The sequence below is a fragment of the Giraffa tippelskirchi genome, chromosome 13 (assembly GCF_054371585.1).
Source record: "Giraffa tippelskirchi isolate mGirTip1 chromosome 13, T2T-mGirTip1v1.2.pri, whole genome shotgun sequence".
Classification (NCBI taxonomy): Eukaryota; Metazoa; Chordata; class Mammalia; order Artiodactyla; family Giraffidae; genus Giraffa; species Giraffa tippelskirchi.
Window position 1 is genome coordinate 23,112,717 of NC_137287.1, and position 18,356 is coordinate 23,131,072.

At 42.6% G+C, this 18,356-nt stretch overlaps 1 protein-coding gene across 10 annotated transcripts in view; it reads left to right on the plus strand.

Moving 5' to 3' along the window:
- The window catches only part of DCUN1D3 (defective in cullin neddylation 1 domain containing 3), a 52,976-nt gene extending 38,511 nt beyond the window's left edge, over positions 1–14,465 (plus strand). For 8 of the 10 annotated variants that reach the window (XM_081554618.1, XM_081554614.1, XM_081554615.1 and 5 more), the window contains 2 exons: positions 11,668–12,203; positions 13,583–14,465. In XM_081554618.1, the coding sequence (XP_081410744.1) occupies positions 11,773–12,203; positions 13,583–14,066 (915 nt within the window). In that variant the 5' untranslated portion in view covers positions 11,668–11,772 and the 3' untranslated portion in view covers positions 14,067–14,465. Of the gene's footprint in view, positions 1–2,834; positions 5,731–5,844; positions 5,975–9,301; positions 9,586–11,667; positions 12,204–13,582 lie in introns of those variants that run through there. The other 2 variants (XM_081554624.1, XM_081554621.1) reach the window with 2 other exon arrangements.
- The last annotated feature ends 3,891 nt before the right edge of the window (positions 14,466–18,356 follow it).

Sequence of the window (18,356 nt, forward strand, 5' to 3'; positions counted from 1 at the left end):
TGTACTAACAATGAAAAGTGGGATTAATTAATGACGATGTTCTGTTAGTAATGAAATTTGGTTCTGGGGTGCCGAGGTTGTGCTGAGGCTATCCATTTCAGAGGGATAGCAGGAGGACCACTGGGAAGGTAGTTCCATTAAATGAGTGTAAATCAGTACCAAGTTAGAAATCCTGGCTTTTTCCAGATCTTCACACCTTGAACCTAGTGGAAAGGGAATGAAATTTGGAACTGACTGGAAGATTGCCCCAGATTAGGGACAGAATTTAGTTCAGTTCAATTGCTCAGTTGCGCCTGACTCTTGGTGACCCCATGGACTGCAGCACGCCAGGCTTCTCTGTCCCTCACCGACTCCCAGAGCTTGCTCAGATTCATGTCCATCGAGTCAGTGATGCCATCCAATCATCTCATCCTCTGTTGTCCCCTTCTCCTCCTGCCTTCAATCCTTCCCAACAGCAAGGTCTTTTCCAGTGAGTCAGTTCTTCGCATCAGGTGGCCAAAGTGTTGGAGCTTCAGCATTACTCCTTCCAAGGAATATTCAGGAATGATTTCCTTTAGGATTGATTGGCTGGATCTCCTTGCAGTCCAAGGGACTCTCAAGAGTCTTCTCCAACACCACAGTTCAAAGCATCAATTCTTTGGCACTCAGCATTCTTTATGGTCCAACTCTCACATTCATACATGACTACTGGAAAAACCATAGCTTTGACTAGACAGACTTTTGTCAGCAAAGTAATGTCTCTGCTTCTTAATATTCTGTCTAGGTTTGTCATAGCTTTTCTTCCAAGGAGTAAATGTCTTTTAATTTCATGACTGCAGTTGTCTGCAGTGATTTTTGAAACCCAAGAAAATAAAGTCTGTCGCTGTTTCCACTGTTTCCCCATCTATTTGCCTATTTGCCATGAAGTGATGGGACCCGATGGCATGATCTTTGTTTTTTGAATATTGAGTTTTAAACCAGCTTTTTCACTCTCTTCCTTCACTTTCATCAAGAGGATCTTCAGTTCCTCTTTACTTTCTGCCATAAGGGTGATGTCATCTGCATATCTGAGCTTATTGATATTTCTCCTGGCAATCTTGATTCCAGCTTGTGCTTCATCCAGCCCTGCATTTCACATGATGTTCTCTGCATATAAGTTAAATTAGCAGGGTGACAATATACAGTCTTGACGTACTCCTTTCCCAATTTGGAACTAGTCTGTTGTTCTATGTCCAGTTCTGACTGTTGCTTCTTGACCTACATACAGATTTCTCAGGAGGCAGGTAAGGTGGTCTGGTATTCCCATCTCTTTCAGAATTTTTCAGTTTGTTGTGATCTGCACAGTCAAAGGCTTTGGGTGTAGTCAATAAAGTACAAGTAGATGTTTTTCTGGATCTCTCTTGCTTTTTCAATGACCCAACGGATGTTGGCAGTTTGATCTCTGGTTCCTCTGCGTTTTCTAAATCCAGGTTGAACATCTGGAAGTTCACAGTTCACATACTGTTGAAGCTTAGCTTAGAGAATTTTGAGTATTACTTTGCTGGTGTGTGAGATGAGTGCAATTGTGCAGGAATTTGAACATTCTTTGGCATTGCCTTTCTTTGGGATTGGAATGAAAACTGACCTTTTCTAGTCCTGTGACCACTGTTGAGTTTTCCAAATTTGCTGGCATATCGAGTGCAGCGCTTTCACAGCATCATCTTTTAGGACTTGAAATAGCTCAGCTGCAATTCCATCACCTCCAAGTTTTGTTCGTAGTGATGCTTCCTAAGGCCCACTTGACTTCACATTCCAGAATCTCTGGCTCTAGGTTAGTGATCACATTAGCATAGTTATCTGGGTCATTAAGATCTTTTTTGGTATAGTTCTTCTGTATATTCTTGCCACCTTTTCTTAATATCTTCTGCCTCTGTTAGGTCCACACCATTCTGTCCTTTATTGTGCCCATCTTTGCATGAAATGTTCCCTTGGTATCTCTAATTTTCTTGAAGAGATCTCTAGTCTTTCCCATTTTATTGTTTTCCTCTATTTGTTTGCATTGATCACTGAGGAAGGCTTTCTTATCTCTCCTTGCTATTCTTAGAAACTCTGCATTCAAATGGGAATATCTTTCCTTTTCTTGTTTGCCTTTTGCTTCTCTTCTTTTCTCAGCTATTTGTAGGGCCTTCTCAGACAGCCATTTTGCCTTTTTGCTTTTCTTTTTCTTGGAGATGCTCTTGATCCCTGTCTCCTGTACAATGTCACCAACTTCCATCTGTAGTTCATCAGGCACTCTTGTCTATCAGATCTAGTCCCTTAAATCTATTTCTCACTTCCACTCTATTTGATAAGGGATTTGATTTAGGTCATACCTTAATGGTCTAGTGGTTTTCCCCACTTTCTTCAATTTAAGTCTGAATTTGGCAATAAGGAGTTCATGATCTGAGCCACAGTCAGCTCACAGTCTTGTTTTTGCTGAGTGTATAGAGCTTCTCCATCTTCGGCTGCAAAGAATATAATCAGTCAGATTTTGGTATTGACCATATGGTCAATGAGTAGAGTCTTCTCTTGTGTTGTTGGAAGATGGTGTTTGCTAAGAACAGTGTGTTCTCTTGCAAAACTCTGTTAGCCTTTGGCCTGCTTCATTTTGTACTCCAAGGCCAAACTTGCCTGTTTCTCCAGGGAAATCTTGACTACCTACTTTTGCATTCCAGTCCCCTATGATGAAAAGGACATCTTTTTCTGCTGTTAGTTCTAGAAGGTCTTGTAAGTCATCATAGAACCATTTGACTTCAGCTTCTTCAGCATTAGTGGTTGGGGCATAGACTTGGATTACTGTGATATTGAATGGTTTGTCTTGGAAACGAACCGAGGTCATTCTGTTGTAGTGCATTTCGGACTCTCTTGTTGACTGTGAGGGCTACTCCATTTCTTCTAAGGGATTCTTGCCCACAGTAGTAGATATAATGGTCATTTGAATTAAATTGGCCCATTCCTGTCCATTTTAGTTCACTGATTCTTAAAATGTCGATGTTCAAACCCTTGCTGTCTCCTGTGTGACCACTTCCAATTTACCTTAATTCATGGACCTAACATTTCAGGTTGCTATGCAATACTGTTCTTTATAGCATCGGACTTTACTTCCATCACCAGTCACATCCACAGCTGGACACAGTTTTCACTTTGACTTCATCTTTTCATTCTTTCTGGAGTTACCTCTCCACTCTTCTCCAGTAGTGTATTGGGCACCTACCGACCTGGGGAGTTCATCTTTCAGTGTCCTATGTTTCTGCCTTTTCATACTGTTCATGGGGTTCTCAAGGCAAGAATAATGAAGTGGTTTGCCATTCCCTTCTGCAGTGGACCATGTTTTGTTAGAATTCTCCACCATGACCCATCTGTCTTGGGTGGCTCTACACGGCATGTCTCATAGTTTCATTGAGTTAGACATGGCTGTTTTCCATGTGATCAGTTTGGTTAGTTTTCTGTGATTGTGGTTTTCGTTCTGTCTGCCCTCTGATGAATAAGGATAAGAGGCTTATGGCAGTTTCCTAATGGGAAAGACTGACTGTGGGGGAATCTGAGTCTTGTTCTGCTGGGTGGGGCCATGCTAAGTAAATCTTTAATCCAATTTTCTGTTGACGGGTGGGGCTGTTCCCTCCCTGTTTGGACTGAGGGCAAACTGTTGACCCATGCCTTCACAGGAGACTCCTTTCTCCTGGCTCTTGATGTGCACAAGTTTTTGTTTGTAGCCCTCCAAGAGTCTGTTTCCCCATTCCTGTTAAAGTTCTGTAATCAAATCCCACTGGTCTCCAAAGTCAAATTCTTTGGGGGTTCTCAGTCCCTTTGCCAGATCCCCAGGTGGGGGAATCTGTTGTAGGTCCTAGAACTTTCTTAACAGTGCGAGAATTTCTTTGATATAATTGTTCTGCAGTTAGGGACAGAAAGTGAGCAACAATTCAGATATCCTGAGGGCACAGCAAATAGCCAGCTTGATTTTATTCAGGATTATTCACAAATCTTATCTTATGGAGAATCTGATCCCCCCATGTATTTCTGATTGGTAGTAAATTTGAGCAGGGTTAATTCTATAGTTCAAGAGACTATTTTTGAGCAATACTCATGTGCATGACTCAAGTCAAGCAAAGGCATCCTGTCTTGTCTGGGCCTGGGGAAGCCAAAGCCTAGGCCATTGTTCAGATGGGACAAGCTGGGATTTCCATCAGGGTAAGTAGATACTACTTGGCTTTTAATAACAGCTTTCCTCTGTGGAAGTCATTGTGTGCCAGGTACTGTTTATCAGTGTATCCTGACAGAATCCTTACAACTGCTCTATGAAGTAGGTACCACTTTTCAGGTTGATGAAATTCAGGTTTTTTATCAGGGTCAAACAGCTGGTACCAGAGTTGGACTTAAAGAGCTAGAGCTTTTAGCCATGATACGGTCCTGAAACATCATGGGTTTAAGGACTCTGGACTAATTCTAGTCCCCAGCCTCTCATGAGGCTGAGCTGAAGGGCATCTTGCCTGCCTGCTTCACGGTGGTAAGGCTTGCGGGGGAGAGAGCAGTGGCTAGGACATCATTCTTAGCACTGGGCACAGACTATGTGCTGTTCTTTTTCCAGTTGTTGTTGTTGTTTAGTCTCCAAGTCGTGTCCGACTCTTTGCAATCCCATGAAGTGCACCAAGCCAGGCTCCTCTGTCCTTCACTGTCTCCCAGAGTTTGCGCAAATCTATGTGCATTGAGTCAGTGATGCTGTCTAACCATCTCATCCTCTGCTGCCCCCTTTTCCTCCTGCTCTCAATCTATCCCAGCAGCAGGGTCTTTTCCAATGACTCAGCTCTTTTGCATCAGGTGGCCAATGTATTGGAGCTTAAGCCTCAGTCCTTCCAATGACTATTCAGGGTTGGTTTCCTTTAGGATTGACTAGTTTGACCTCCTTGCAGTCCAAGGGATTCTCAAGAGTCTTCTTCAGCACCACAATTCAAAATCATCAATTCTTTGGCACTCAGCCTTCTTTATGATCCAGTTCTCATATCTGTACATGACTACTGGAAAACCATAACTTTGACTGTACGGATCTTTGTCAGAAAAATGTTTCTGCTTTTTAATATGCTGTCTAGGTTTGTCATAGCTTTCCATCCAAGAAGCAAGTGTCTTTTAATTTCATGGCTGCAGTCAGCGTCCACAGTGATTTTGGAGCCCACAAAAATAAAATCTGTCACTGTTTCCATTTTTTCCCCATCTGTTTGCCATGAGTGGTGTGACTGGATGCCATGATCTTAGTTTTTTGAATGTTGAGTTTTAAGCCAACATTTTCACTCTTCTTTCACCCTCATCAAGAAGGTCTTTAGTTTCTTTTCACTTTCTGCCATTAGGGTGGTATCATCTGCATATCTGAGGTTGTTGGTATTTCTCCCAGAAATCTTCATTCCAGCTTGTGATTTGTTCACTTCAGCGTTTTGCATGATGTATGGACGTAAGAGAAGCAGAAGATACTAAGAAGAGGTGGCAGGAATACACAGAAGAACTGTACAAAAAAGATCTTCACAACCCAGATAATCACGATGATGTGATCACTCACCTAGAGCCAGACATCCTGGAATGTGAAGTCAAGTGGGCCTTAGAAAGCATCACTGTGAACAAAGCTAGTGGAGGTGATGGAATTCCAGTTGAGCTATTTCAAATCCTGAAAGATGATGCTGTGAAAGTGCTGCACTCGATATGCCAGCAAATTTGGAAAACTCAGCAGTAGCCACAGGACTGGAAAAGGTCAGTTTTCGTTCCAATCCCAAAGAAAGGCAATGCCAGAGAATGCTCAAACTACCGCACAATTGCACTCATCTCACATGCTAGTAAAGTAATGCTCAAAATTCTCCAAGCCAGGCTTCAGCAATACATGAACCGTGAACTTCCAGATGTTCAAGCTGGTTTTAGAAAAGGCAGAGGAACCAGAGATCAAATTGCCAATATCCGCTGGATCATCGAAAAAGCAAGAGAGTTCCAGAAAAACTGGGTAGGATTGGGGGCAGGAAGAGAAGGGGACGACAGAGGATGAGATGGTTGGATGGCATCACTGACTCGATGGACATGGGTTTGTGTAGACTCTGGGAGTTGGTGATGGACAGAGAGGCCTGGCATGCTGCAATTCATGGGGTCGCAAAGAGTTGGACACGACTGAGCGACTGAACTGATTCTACATATCAGTTAAATAAGCAGTGTGACAGTATATAGCCTTGACATACTTCTTTCCCAATTTGGAACCAGTTCTTCTCCATGTCCAGTTCTAGCTGTTGCTTCTCGACTTGCATATGTTTCTTAGGAGACAGGTAAGGTGGTCTGCTCCTCCCATTTCTTTTAAGAATTTTCCAGTTTGTTGTGATGCACACAGTCAAAGGCTTTAGCATAGTCAATGAAGCAGAAGTAAATGTTTTTCTGGAATTCCCTTGCTTTTCCTGTGATCCAACAGACGTTGGCAATTTGATCTCTGTGCCCTCTGCCTTTTCTAAATCCAGCTTGTACATTTCTCGGTTCACATACTGCTGAAGCCTAGCTTGGAGAATTTTGAGCCTTACCTTGCTAGTATGTGAAATGAATGCAATTGTGCCGTAGTTTGAAAATTCTTTGGCATTGCCCTTCTTTGTGATTGGAATGAAAACTGACCTTTTCTAGTCCTGTGACCACTGCTGAGTTTTCCAAATTTGCTGACATATTGACTGTAGCACTTTAACAGCATCATCTTTTCGGAGTTTACATAGGTCTGCTGGAATTCCATCACCTCCATTAGCTTTGTTCTTAGTAATGCTTCCTAAGGTCCACTTGACTTCACACTCCAGGATGTCTGGCTCTAGGTGAGTGACTACACTCCTATCATCGTGGTTATCTGAGTCATTAACACCTTTCTTGTATAGTTCTTCTGTGTATTTTTTCCACCTTTTAATCTCTTCTGTTAGGTCCTTACGCACTCCCATTCTTGGATGAAATGTTTCCCCTGCTATCTCCAATTTTTTTTGAAGAGCAATTCTCTTTCTTAGAGAATCTTTCCCATCCTGTTGTTTTCCTCTATTTCTTAATACTCTTCATTTCAGAAAGCCTTCTCTCTCCTTGCTTTTCTCTGGAACTCTGCATTCAGTTGGGTATATTTTTCCCTTTCTCCCTTTTCAGCTATTTGTAACGCCTCCTCAGACAACCACTTTACCTTCTTGCATTTCTTTTTCCTTGGGGTGGTTTTGGTCACTGCCTCCTGTACAGTGTTATAAACCTCCATATATAGTTCTTTATACAGTCCGCCAGATCTAATCCCTTGAACCTATTCATCACCTCCACTGTATAATCATAACGGATTTGATTTAGGTCATACCTGAATGGTCTAATAGTTTTCCCTACTTTCTTCAATTTAAGTCTGAATTTGGCAATAAGAAGCTCATGATCTGAGCTATGGTCAGCTCCCAGTCTTGTTTTTGCTGACTTTATAGAACTTCTCCATCTTCGGCTGCAAAGAATATAATCAATCTGATTTCAGTAGTGATCATTTGGTGATGTCCATGTGTAGAGTCATCTCTTGTGTTGTTGGAAAAGAGTGTTTGCTATGACCAGTGTATTCTCTTGGCAAAACTCTGTTAGCCTTTGTCCTGCTTCATTTTGTACTCCAAGGCCAAACTTGCTTGCTACTGCAAGTTTCTCTTGATTTCCAACTTTTGCATTCCAATTCCTATAATGAAAAGGACATCATTTTTGCTGTTAGTTCTACAAGGTCTTATAGATCTTCATAGTCAACTTTAGCTTCTTCAGCATCAGTGGTTGAGGCAAAGTGATGTTGAATGGTTTGCCTTGGAAATGAACCGGGGTCACTGTTTTGTTGACTATGAAGGCTACTACATTTCCTCTAAGGGATTCTTGCCCATAGTAGTAGATATAATGGTTACCTGAATTAAATTCACCCATTCCTGTCCACTTTAGTTCACTGATTCCTAAAATGATATTCACTCTTGCCATCTCCTGCTTGACTGTGTCCAATTTCCTTGATTCATGGACCTAACATTCCAGGTTTCTCTGCAGCATTGTTTACAGCATCAGACTTGACTTTCACCACCAGACACATCCACAGTTGAGTGTCGTTTCCGGTTTGGCTCAGCCGATTCATTCTTCCTGGAGGTATTAGTAATTGCCCTCTGCTCTTCCCCCATAGCATATTGGACACCTTCCAACCTGGGGGCCTCATCTTCCAGTGTTATGTGTTTTTGTTTTTTCATACTGCTCATGGGGTTCTCACAGCAAGAATAGTGGTGTGTTTTGCCATTCCCTCCTCCAGTGGACCACATTTTGTCAGTACACTTCACTATGACCCACCCATCTTGGGTGGCCCTGCACAGCATGGCTTATAGCTTCATTGCATTACAAATCCCCTTCACCAAGACCATGCTGTGATCTATGAAGGGGCTTCTGATATAGGTGTGTTAAGCAGTCTAACTTAGTGGTTAAATTGAAAGTGAAAGTCGGCTCAGTTGTGTCTGATTGTTTGCAGCCCCATGGACTATACTATAGAAGTCCATGGAATTCTCCAGGCCAGAAAACTGTAGTGGGTAGCCTTTCCCTTCTGCAGGGGATCTTCCCAACCCAGGGATCAAACCCAGGTCTCCCGCATTGCACGTGAATTCTTTACCAGCTGAGCTACAAGGGAAGCCCAAGAATACTGGAGTGGGTAGGCTATCCCTTCTCCAGTGGATCTTCCCGACCCAGGAATCGAACCGGGGTCTCCTGCATCGCTGGCAGATTCTTTACCAGCTGAGCTATCAGAGGTTTTTCAAGTCAGACATATCAGGTTCTGCTTGTGATCCTGGGTAATCTCTTTGCACCCCAACTTTCCTGTCTTTGAATGGAGTTGTGGTAAGCATATATGAGTTTTATTGTCCATAAAGTGCTTTGTATAACGTGTGGTGTGATATCCAGTGCTCAGTATTTGATAATTGCTCTTATTAGGAATTAGCCAACAGCTAGTGTGTCCAGGAAAGCTTGCAACTTTAAAACACTTGAAGTGTGGCCATCCTGTGACACAGGGCTGAGCCCCTGATTGAACCTGAGAAATCTTTTGGTGCAGAACTGTTTCCCAAAGAAAGAGGTAGACAGTAAAGAAGGGAGACCATTAGGTAATCAGGGGACCACACTTACCATCAGATCTGTAAATACTTTCTTCAGGCTTGAGACCATCACTTGCTTCAAAGGAAAGGACCAGAATGGAAGGAAGGGATCCAGCCTTCTGGCACTTTCTGGCTGATCATCTGTCTAAATTGATTTCCCACTCCTTTTTTTCTTTTTATCTTTTGGGTATGTAAAATGCCTTCAGGTTTCAGCTGGTTCTGCTCTGTCACGTCATCAAAGATGCTCTCATGTGGAGGGCTTGTAAATGGGTAAATGGATTAGAACCTCTTTGGGAGATCCATCTGTTCTGTTCCTACTTGAAGGCCTTGGCACCAGGATTTGGAGGAAGCTGGTATAATATAGCATCTGTCCAATGGGAGCAGAGATGAGTGGCCTAGGGTAGGTGAGTCAGTCAGAAACCAGGAAATCCTCTTATCGTGCCAGATACCTGGGCTTTCCTCAGCAGCAAGAACTGAGCAGCAAAATCTGGTGAGTCATTGTGTCTGGGAATTAAGAGTTGCCAGTCTGTGAGCATGTGGAATTTGTGTTAAGTTTGGGCCTTTTGTTTCTGTCAGCATTTTAGTCTTAGAAACACAGATCTGGAAACCAGACCATCCACATGGTATAGTGCTGTTTGTTTTGGATAATTTAGCTTGAACAGGTTGCTTCTTGTGTATTCTGGTCTTCCAAGAATTAACCCCCTTGCCTTTTAAAATTTTAATAAGTTGTGCTATGGCTTACTAGCTATACTCTAAAAGTATAAAAAGGCTTCAGAAAACTTACTTGGGTCTGTCATTTTCCACACCAAAACCCTTCTAAAGGTGCTTAGGTTTTTGAAACCTAAGTGAAACTGCAAATCGAAAAACGGCATGTATAGTCATGTCTGTCATTTATTCTTTTTGAAGGTGGAGAATGGGACACACCCTGATACTATGTGATTCCAATAAACAAAGGAACAATTACGGTCTTCATTTTAAACTTGTACACTCAGAACATACCCTCAGAATTCCTTTTGAAGATTACTCTGAATTTATGCAAGTACTATTTGGAGGAAGTAAAGTTCTTTAGCTAAAGTTTAAAGCTCCAACTTTACATTAAAAGCACCCTTTTATCCTACTACCAGTCTCATTAGAGCTTTGAATTTGGATTGTGAAGGTCCATGACTCTAGAGCTGGTGAGACATGGGTCTGACATTGATTTGGTCCACTTTCCTGCTATACTTCCAGGTTTCTATTAACATAATTTCAGAGGCTGCAATTATTATGCTTTGCTGTGCTGTGCTTAGTCACTCAGTCATGTCCAACTCTTTGCAACCCCATGGACTGTAGCCCACCAGGCTCCTCTGTCCTTGGGGATTCTCCAGGCAAGACTACTGGAGTGGGTTGCCATGCCCTTCTCCAGGAGATCTTCCCAACCCAGAAATTGAACCCAGGTATCCCACATTGCAGATAGATTCTTTACTGTCTGAGCTACCAGGGAAGCCCAAGAATACCAGCGCAGGTAGCCTGTCCCTTCTCTAGGGGATCTTCCTGAGCCAGGAATTGAACTAGGGTCTCCTGCATTGCAGGCAGATTCTTTAGGTAGCAAAATTTTATAAGCTCTAAATTTTAGATGGATCTTCTGGTAGACTAGTTGAAGGTCAGAATGAGTCTAAGTAGATAAAGTGTCTCCAGAGAAATCACCTCCTTCCTGGCCAAGAAATTTCTAGCAATCTTCCTATAAAACACTTTTTAGTTAAGTAATAAGTAAATCACTATGATGTTTGTTATGTATCGGTGCAGACTTTTCTTTTTCATCTAGCTGTTATCATATCATTTAGAGATTGTATTTGGGTAAATCAGCCCTTTTTTTAAAATGGAGACACCTTCTTAGAAGACTAAGCCTGCAGGCCCTATAGGACATTCACATTTAGTGTGAACTTGACTTTCCTTCTACATACTACCTTTCTGAGAGGGCTATTTAGAAAAGAAGCTCAGCAGCTGGGACCCTTGGCATGGAGTACAGTCCTGGTGGGTGGCTCGCATAGGTGGATAGAGTAAGGGTGGAGAAAGGGCTTGCAAATTCTTTACCTCATCTTTAGGGGATTGTGAAACTATATATAGTTATTTTGGATGTGACCACTCTTTCTCCCTGTTCATCCTACTTAAAAAGAAAATCTGAGAATTTTGACATTAGAGACTAAAAGATGAACCTTTTATTTGTACCTTCTGTGTTAACACAGGTTCAAATAACTTTCTTATGTGATGGCAAATTGGCAAGACAAATTTCCTTTGGAATATTTCTGGCAAACCCATAGTCTTCCTGATGTATTCTGCACATGAATTCTTTGTGATCTATGTTACCTTAAGAATTTTAGGAATTTCCGTTATTGGTTCTCCATATGTGTCCTAGGCACTGCATTTCCAAGGTGAAGGTATAGGCTTGTGAGGAAGGTGATGGTGAACTTGGGGTATTTCTGCTGGTTCATGGTTGGCTCACTGCAAGAATGGTGTTGCACTTGCAGTCCCTGGCGGAGAGCTTGCATACTCTGTCTTCCTGTTCAGTGGTGATTGCTCTTTAATTTTCTTCTAGGTTGGCTGGCTCCTCTGGCTGATGGCATGTTGAGGCACATGGGCCAGTGGCAACGAGGGCATCCAATCCAGAGAGGGCCACTCTAGAGGCCAGGCCACCAGCATCATGGGCCAGTGTGTCACCAAGTGTAAGAATCCCTCATCAACTCTGGGTAGCAAGAATGGAGACCGTGACCCCAGCAGCAAGTCACATGGTAGGCGGAGTACAAGCCACCGTGAGGAACAGCTGCCAGCCTGTGGCAAGCCGGGTGGAGATATCCTTGTCAATGGGACCAAGAAGGCAGAGGCTGCTACTGAGGCCTGCCAGCTGCCAACATCCTCCGGAGATGCTGGGAGGGAGCCCAAGTCAAATGCCGAGGAGTCTTCTTTGCAGAGGTTGGAAGAACTGTTCAGGCGCTATAAGGATGAACGGGAGGATGCAATTTTGGAGGAAGGAATGGAGCGCTTTTGCAATGATCTATGTGTGGACCCCACGGAATTTCGAGTGCTGCTTTTGGCTTGGAAGTTCCAGGCTGCTACCATGTGCAAATTCACCAGGTTAGTCACAAATACTTGGTGTCACCAGGTGAACAGAGGAGGAAAGAGAGCACCACTGAGCAGTGGTGCCCAGCTAGGACAGAAGCGGGCACCAATAATCCTTGCCTGAAGTTAAATGAACAATCCGTGTTGCCAACCTGCTGTCCCACCCCACTGCTATTTCAGACTTTTGTCTTTTCTTTCACTCCTTTGTCAATCCACTTACTTCTTCACTCAGTGTTTATTCTGCACCTATCATGCGTCAGGCACTGAGTGCCACTGGGGATGTCCTTTAGTCACTTTATGAAGCTTGTTGCCCGTTGTAGCTCTCCGAACAATACCCTTAGCCACCCTATGTGCCGATAAGGATAGCTGGCCCCAGTTATCAACTAGTGTGTGCGTGCCCACTCACTCAGTCATGTCCAACTCTTTGTGACCCTGTGGACTGTAGCCTGCCAGGCTCCTCTGTCTGTGGTATTTTCTGGGTAAGAACACTGGAGTGTGTTGCCATTTCCTCCTCCAGGGGATCTTCCCAACCCAGGGATCGAATCCGTATCTCCTGCATTGGCAGGCTGAGTCTTTACCACTGAGCCACCTGGGAAGTCCTGTCAACCAGTAGTTATGTACACTGTTATGATCATGCATCCCTATGGAGATTGTTTGTGGGAGACAACATGGCAGGGTCACTACAAAGTGTGGTTTGCAGAGCACTGGATTATAAGTAAGAAGAATTGACTTTGAGAACCCCTTGATAAAACTTTTAGTCCTTGGGTAGGTTACTCAGCAGACCTCAGATGTTCTATCTTCAGAACATACAGAATCTCTAAGAACATGATCAGTGTGAGACCCTGTTGTAAGCCAGAAGTGTTAATATATAGATATTAAAAAATACACATACAATTTTTACTTTTTAGTAACAGAACTTTGATCTCTGGTGGCAGTTTCCCCAGGTTCATCCAGAATCTTTGGACTCCAAAAATTTTCCTTGGCAGTAACCAAAAATATTCCAAAAACAAACAACCCCTATAGAATCAAAAGGAAAACAGGAAGACTCCCTCCCCATCTCCAAGAAAAGTCTACATAATCACTATTGCAGAATGAGAAATGGCATGGAGCTTAGCTTTGGAAAGATGAATAGATGAATGAATGAATAATTATCAGCTGCCTACTATGTGCCTGGCACTATTAGAAGTTGACATAATAACTTGTTTAGTTAAACCCTATGAAGTAAGGTATTTTCACCATTTGGCAGATGAAGAAATTGGATTGCAATTAGTAGAGGAGTTGGAGTTCAAATCCCGACAGCTTCATAGTTATGCTCTTAATTATGATACTATATCGCCTCGCAGTAAATGATATCATTTGCTATTACTAATTGTGCCCCCTCCTCCCTGTTGCAGGAAGGAATTTTTTGATGGCTGCAAAGCAATAAGTGCAGACAGCATTGATGGGATCTGTGCACGGTTCCCTAGCCTCTTAACAGAAGCCAAACAAGAGGATAAATTCAAGGATCTCTACCGGTTTACATTTCAGTTTGGCCTGGACTCTGAAGAAGGGCAGCGGTCACTGCATCGAGAAATAGCCATTGCCCTGTGGAAACTCGTCTTTACCCAGAACAATCCTCCGGTATTGGACCAGTGGCTAAACTTCCTAACAGAGAACCCCTCGGGGATCAAGGGCATCTCCAGGGACACTTGGAATATGTTCCTTAACTTCACTCAGGTGATTGGCCCTGACCTCAGCAACTACAGCGAAGATGAGGCCTGGCCAAGTCTCTTCGATACCTTTGTGGAGTGGGAAATGGAGCGAAGGAAACGAGAAGGGGAAGGGAGAGGTGCACTCAGCTCAGGGCCCGAGGGCTTGTGTCCCGAGGAGCAGACTTAATGGCTCTGTCTCAGGAGCAGCAGCAAGGATCTGCCTGCTGCCCTGCAGTCAACCAAGGAATTGGACCTTTCTGGAAATTACTGAAGATCCGGATATTTTCTACTTTACACCTTTCTCTGCCTTGTATCTGAAAGGGCTCTAAAATGCTGTATCATGTTTTAGGCACTTTCTTCACTTTTGGTTATTTTGGTTATTTCCCTTTTTTGGGGAGGGGTCCCCCAAAATATTTGAACCTGGCTACATGTTGTATATCTTTTTTTTTTTTTGAAGCCTTCAGATAGAATAAGCCTGCCACTTCTTGCACAAATTAGATTTTTTTGGTGGGGGAGGGTGTAGAGCAGGTAGTGGGGAATGGAACAGTTAGGTTGAATTATCATTATAAAATGATACAGTGCCAGATCTCAGTTTTGCATATTCTTGTTTTTCAGGGCAGGTCTGTACTGTGTTTAGTGCTGTTTACATGGTTGAATTTAGGTTGTAATAATTACTTTTAAAGATTTACACAGAGTTGAATTTTGAATTAACAGTGTTAACTGTTAACCACATTGCATTAATTCCCAGGCGATTTAAAGCTCTTGGAGAGCCAAGGCCAGCCAAGAGCATTTGTAGTCTGGTGACAACCCCCTTTTAAGCTAATTTATCTGAAACTCTATTTTTCTCACTTCTTGCTTATTCCTTCTTTGATCTATTGCATTTCATGTTGAGTTTATCCATCAACATGCTGCACCTGTCAGTCAAGTGAGCAGTTTTGTTAGAATACATTGTACTGAGAACCACTTAAGCATTGAATGCAGAGAAAGCAGTGCTACCTCAGTTTTGCTGGAAGTAGACTTTGATAGTTTTCTTTCTTTGATGAATTTTCTGTATTTTCATGTTGTAAGTGGAAATACTTTTTTTTTTTCATTTGCTTTGGAGCCAAAGTTTCTGTTCCTGGTGGTCGGAAAACCGTGCCTGCCGGCCAGCTGACTTGAAGGAAAACTGTGGTATGGAGCTCTGCTTGAATTTTTTTTTTTCCCCCTTAATTGATTATCATCAGCTTACTTGTCTGGCAAGTGCAGGAGCCTGGGGTTGGCCTGAACTCTGCCAAACAAATACATAAGTGTATTTAATAGTTAAACGTGTGCCCTTTCCCTTCTTGCTGCACCCGTGTTGTCACTTAACCCCCAGAAGTTATTTATTTTCTTCTTTGTTAATGTCAGGCTCATTTGGGGTAATGTGATGACTATTTAGGTTTACATGACCCTCCTCCCCTTTTCCTACCCCCAAATATGTATATATACATATATATGTATATATTTTACCTATATAATATATATATATATACACATATATGTATCTATATTCCTTTGTTTCTTTGCCTGCTAAAACTAGCTATAAAAGGGAGCTGCCTTCAATATACAAAGTATAAGAGTGTCAGGGAGCATCATAATGAAGGCTTTTGAATCTTAATTTAGATCATTTTCATTAAAGATGAATTTTCTCAGTCCTTTCCTTACAAGAGGGAGTCCCAGTTCCCTAGACACCTCCATGTGCTTGCTCTGTAAGGCCAGCTTTGGCTAAACTGCCACACAGGAGCTGACTGGTCCTACCTGGTTTTAGTAGAGGGTCCTCTTATTTTTCCATTAAAAAAAAAAAATGTCCTCATAAAACTGTACTGGAAGGATGGATGGCAGGAACTTGTACCGTTCAGCTTCCATACTTTGGAACAGATTGAAAAGGGAATTTTTAAATAAAAATTTATAAAAATATTTATACTCTTGAGGCAGTGAGAGTTTGTCTATTAAATATTTGGAGTTTTCTCCCTCAACTTACCCCCCCATCTCCCTCCCAGGTATATGTTTCTCAGCCTGGGCAGGAATTGCTTATTTTGAGTAATTACTAACGTAATGGCTCCGGACTCCCATCTTTACAAAGATGATTTAAGGAGTTTCTGCAGTCAATGTTTTTGTAAAATTGGTATTGACACAGGGAACATATATATATTTTTTAATCCGAACCCTGAGAGTTGCCCCTTCTATAGGGATGGATGGGAAACTAAAGTCAGCTACAGTAGGTTAGCAATACTGCTGGAAAGCTGATGGGTCCCAGTCCAGATATCTGGCTTTGTTCTAGCCTAAGACACAAGATCCTTGTAGACAGTTTCTAAGGGTCCTAGCAGGTTCTGTGGGCTCAGCTGAAGTCAAGGTACTTAGACTGAGGTATTGAGACTACCATCTCATCCAGTCAATTTATAACCCCGTTTTTCCTCAGTTCTGGATTGGGCAGAGGTTAAGGTTAAAATGTTAACCTAGCAAGCTGCTTCTAGCCAGGTAAGGCTTTTTCTGTCTCAGATCAGAAGGGTGTATGGAGAGGGCACAAAATGCTGAGGACTCTGGAGGAACTGGATTCCTTCCCCAGCCTACAAGAAAGCATTCCATGCATTAGGTGTGCTATGATGGATTTTTTAAAAAACACTCAGCTTCCTCATCAACAAAAGAGCCATTTAAAATATTTTTGGTTATATATTTAATGGTCTATTTGTTACACAAATGCATATTAGAAACCTGAAAAGGGAATGGTTAGGGACGGACTTAGGTTCCTTCCAGGTTTGAGTCTTTGAGGCAAGGAATTCAAGCTTATGCAGTCACATGGACCAATGCTTGACTTTCTCGTGGCTATAGGAAAAGCAGTTTTCTACAGAGGGATCCAAGATGGAGTGTGTGTGTAGGGTTTGCAGTTACACTTCTGGGAAATGAGAGGTTCCTGTTCCTCTTCACCTACAGATAGGTTTGCTGCTTAATGAGGGAGCAGTAATTGTGTTGAAGAGGTCAATGCATGCCCCTCAGGTAAGCCAGTGCACACTTCACTTTAAACAATAGGACACCAGAGTGGTGTGGTGGTGTGGTCAGGGGCAGGATGTGGATGCCATTTTAAAAACAGGCAAATACCAGAGTGACTACAACAAACTGAGTGTGTTGGGAAGTTTTTTGGCAGCAGTTTTGTGTGTGAGATTCTATGGTATTTCTTTAGCAGTTGATTAGAAAGCAATATGAGATGAAGTGTGCTTCACTGCATTGCTTTTCCCCTATACCTGCCAAATTTGAATGTATCATTCTTAACCCTGCCTCCTATAATGACACTTTGCTATACTTAGGCTAGTTGCCTCAGCAGTTCTCCCTGCCAGATATGCTCACATGTGTGAGTTTGGTTCAAGATTCCATTTCTACCCTTCTGGTAAGAAAAAAAATCTAGAGCTAGGTAAAGATCCAAATTTCAGGCAAGCCCCGAGGCTCAAGGAAATCCAACAGAAAATGTACAAGGCATTGTTTTCAATATTAAACTTCCCTAAGAAAGGCATAAAATAGCCTTCTTGGAGAGGAAGAAAGGATTAAGCCACACATTTATTAGTGGGTCTTAAAACGGTATGGATCTCCCAAGGACTGGTGGCAAAATTCAGTCCTCAGTGCTGGAGCCAGCAGGGTGTGGGACTCCACAGTTCATGTGATGGCGACATATAGTATACTATGCCAAACTGTATTAAATAGTGATGGGAAATTACTTAGATAAGGACCTGGTATAAAAGTTTAAAAACCAAAACATCTGTACTTCAGGCCATGTTTGGTTTGCATTTAAAGTCAAGTCTTCAGTGCAGTGAAGCCCAAAGGTAAACCAGTTATACAATTATAAAGGCTGGAAGACAGCTGCTGCTAGGTTTGTTTTGCTGTAGTAGCCCACTTTGCCACTCTTCTTTGTATGTCTGTTTGGTTAGTGATGACCTGAACATCTTGGTAACTGAGTAACTGACAAAGGTCTTCCCTGGGGGACTCAGCAGTATCTTGTTTAAATGTGTGTGTGTGTGCTAATTCACTTCAGTCATATCCGACTCTGTGTGACCCTGTGGACTGTAGCCAGCCAGGCTCCTCTGTCCATGGGATTCTCCAGGCAATCTACACTTCCCTTTGGAAACTGAAAAACTCATCTGAGAGAAAGTAAGGGGTTGTATTCTTTACAGAACAACCAATTTCTCTGTCCCCACGCAGCTGCACTCCCACACTCAGTGATTGAGAAGAATTAAACTGGGGTCCTGCTGGGCAGGAACACCCTAAGTCCCAAACAACAGCAGAGAGTCAAGCACTCCGACATCAAGAATACTGGAGTGGGTTGCCATGCCCTCATCCAGGAGATCTTCCCAACCCAGGGATTGAACTGGCTTTTGTCTCCTGCATTGGCAGGTGGATTCTTTACCACTAGCACCACCTGGGAAGCCCTTGTTTAAACAAGATGGACTAAAAGGACTATTAAGTCATTAAA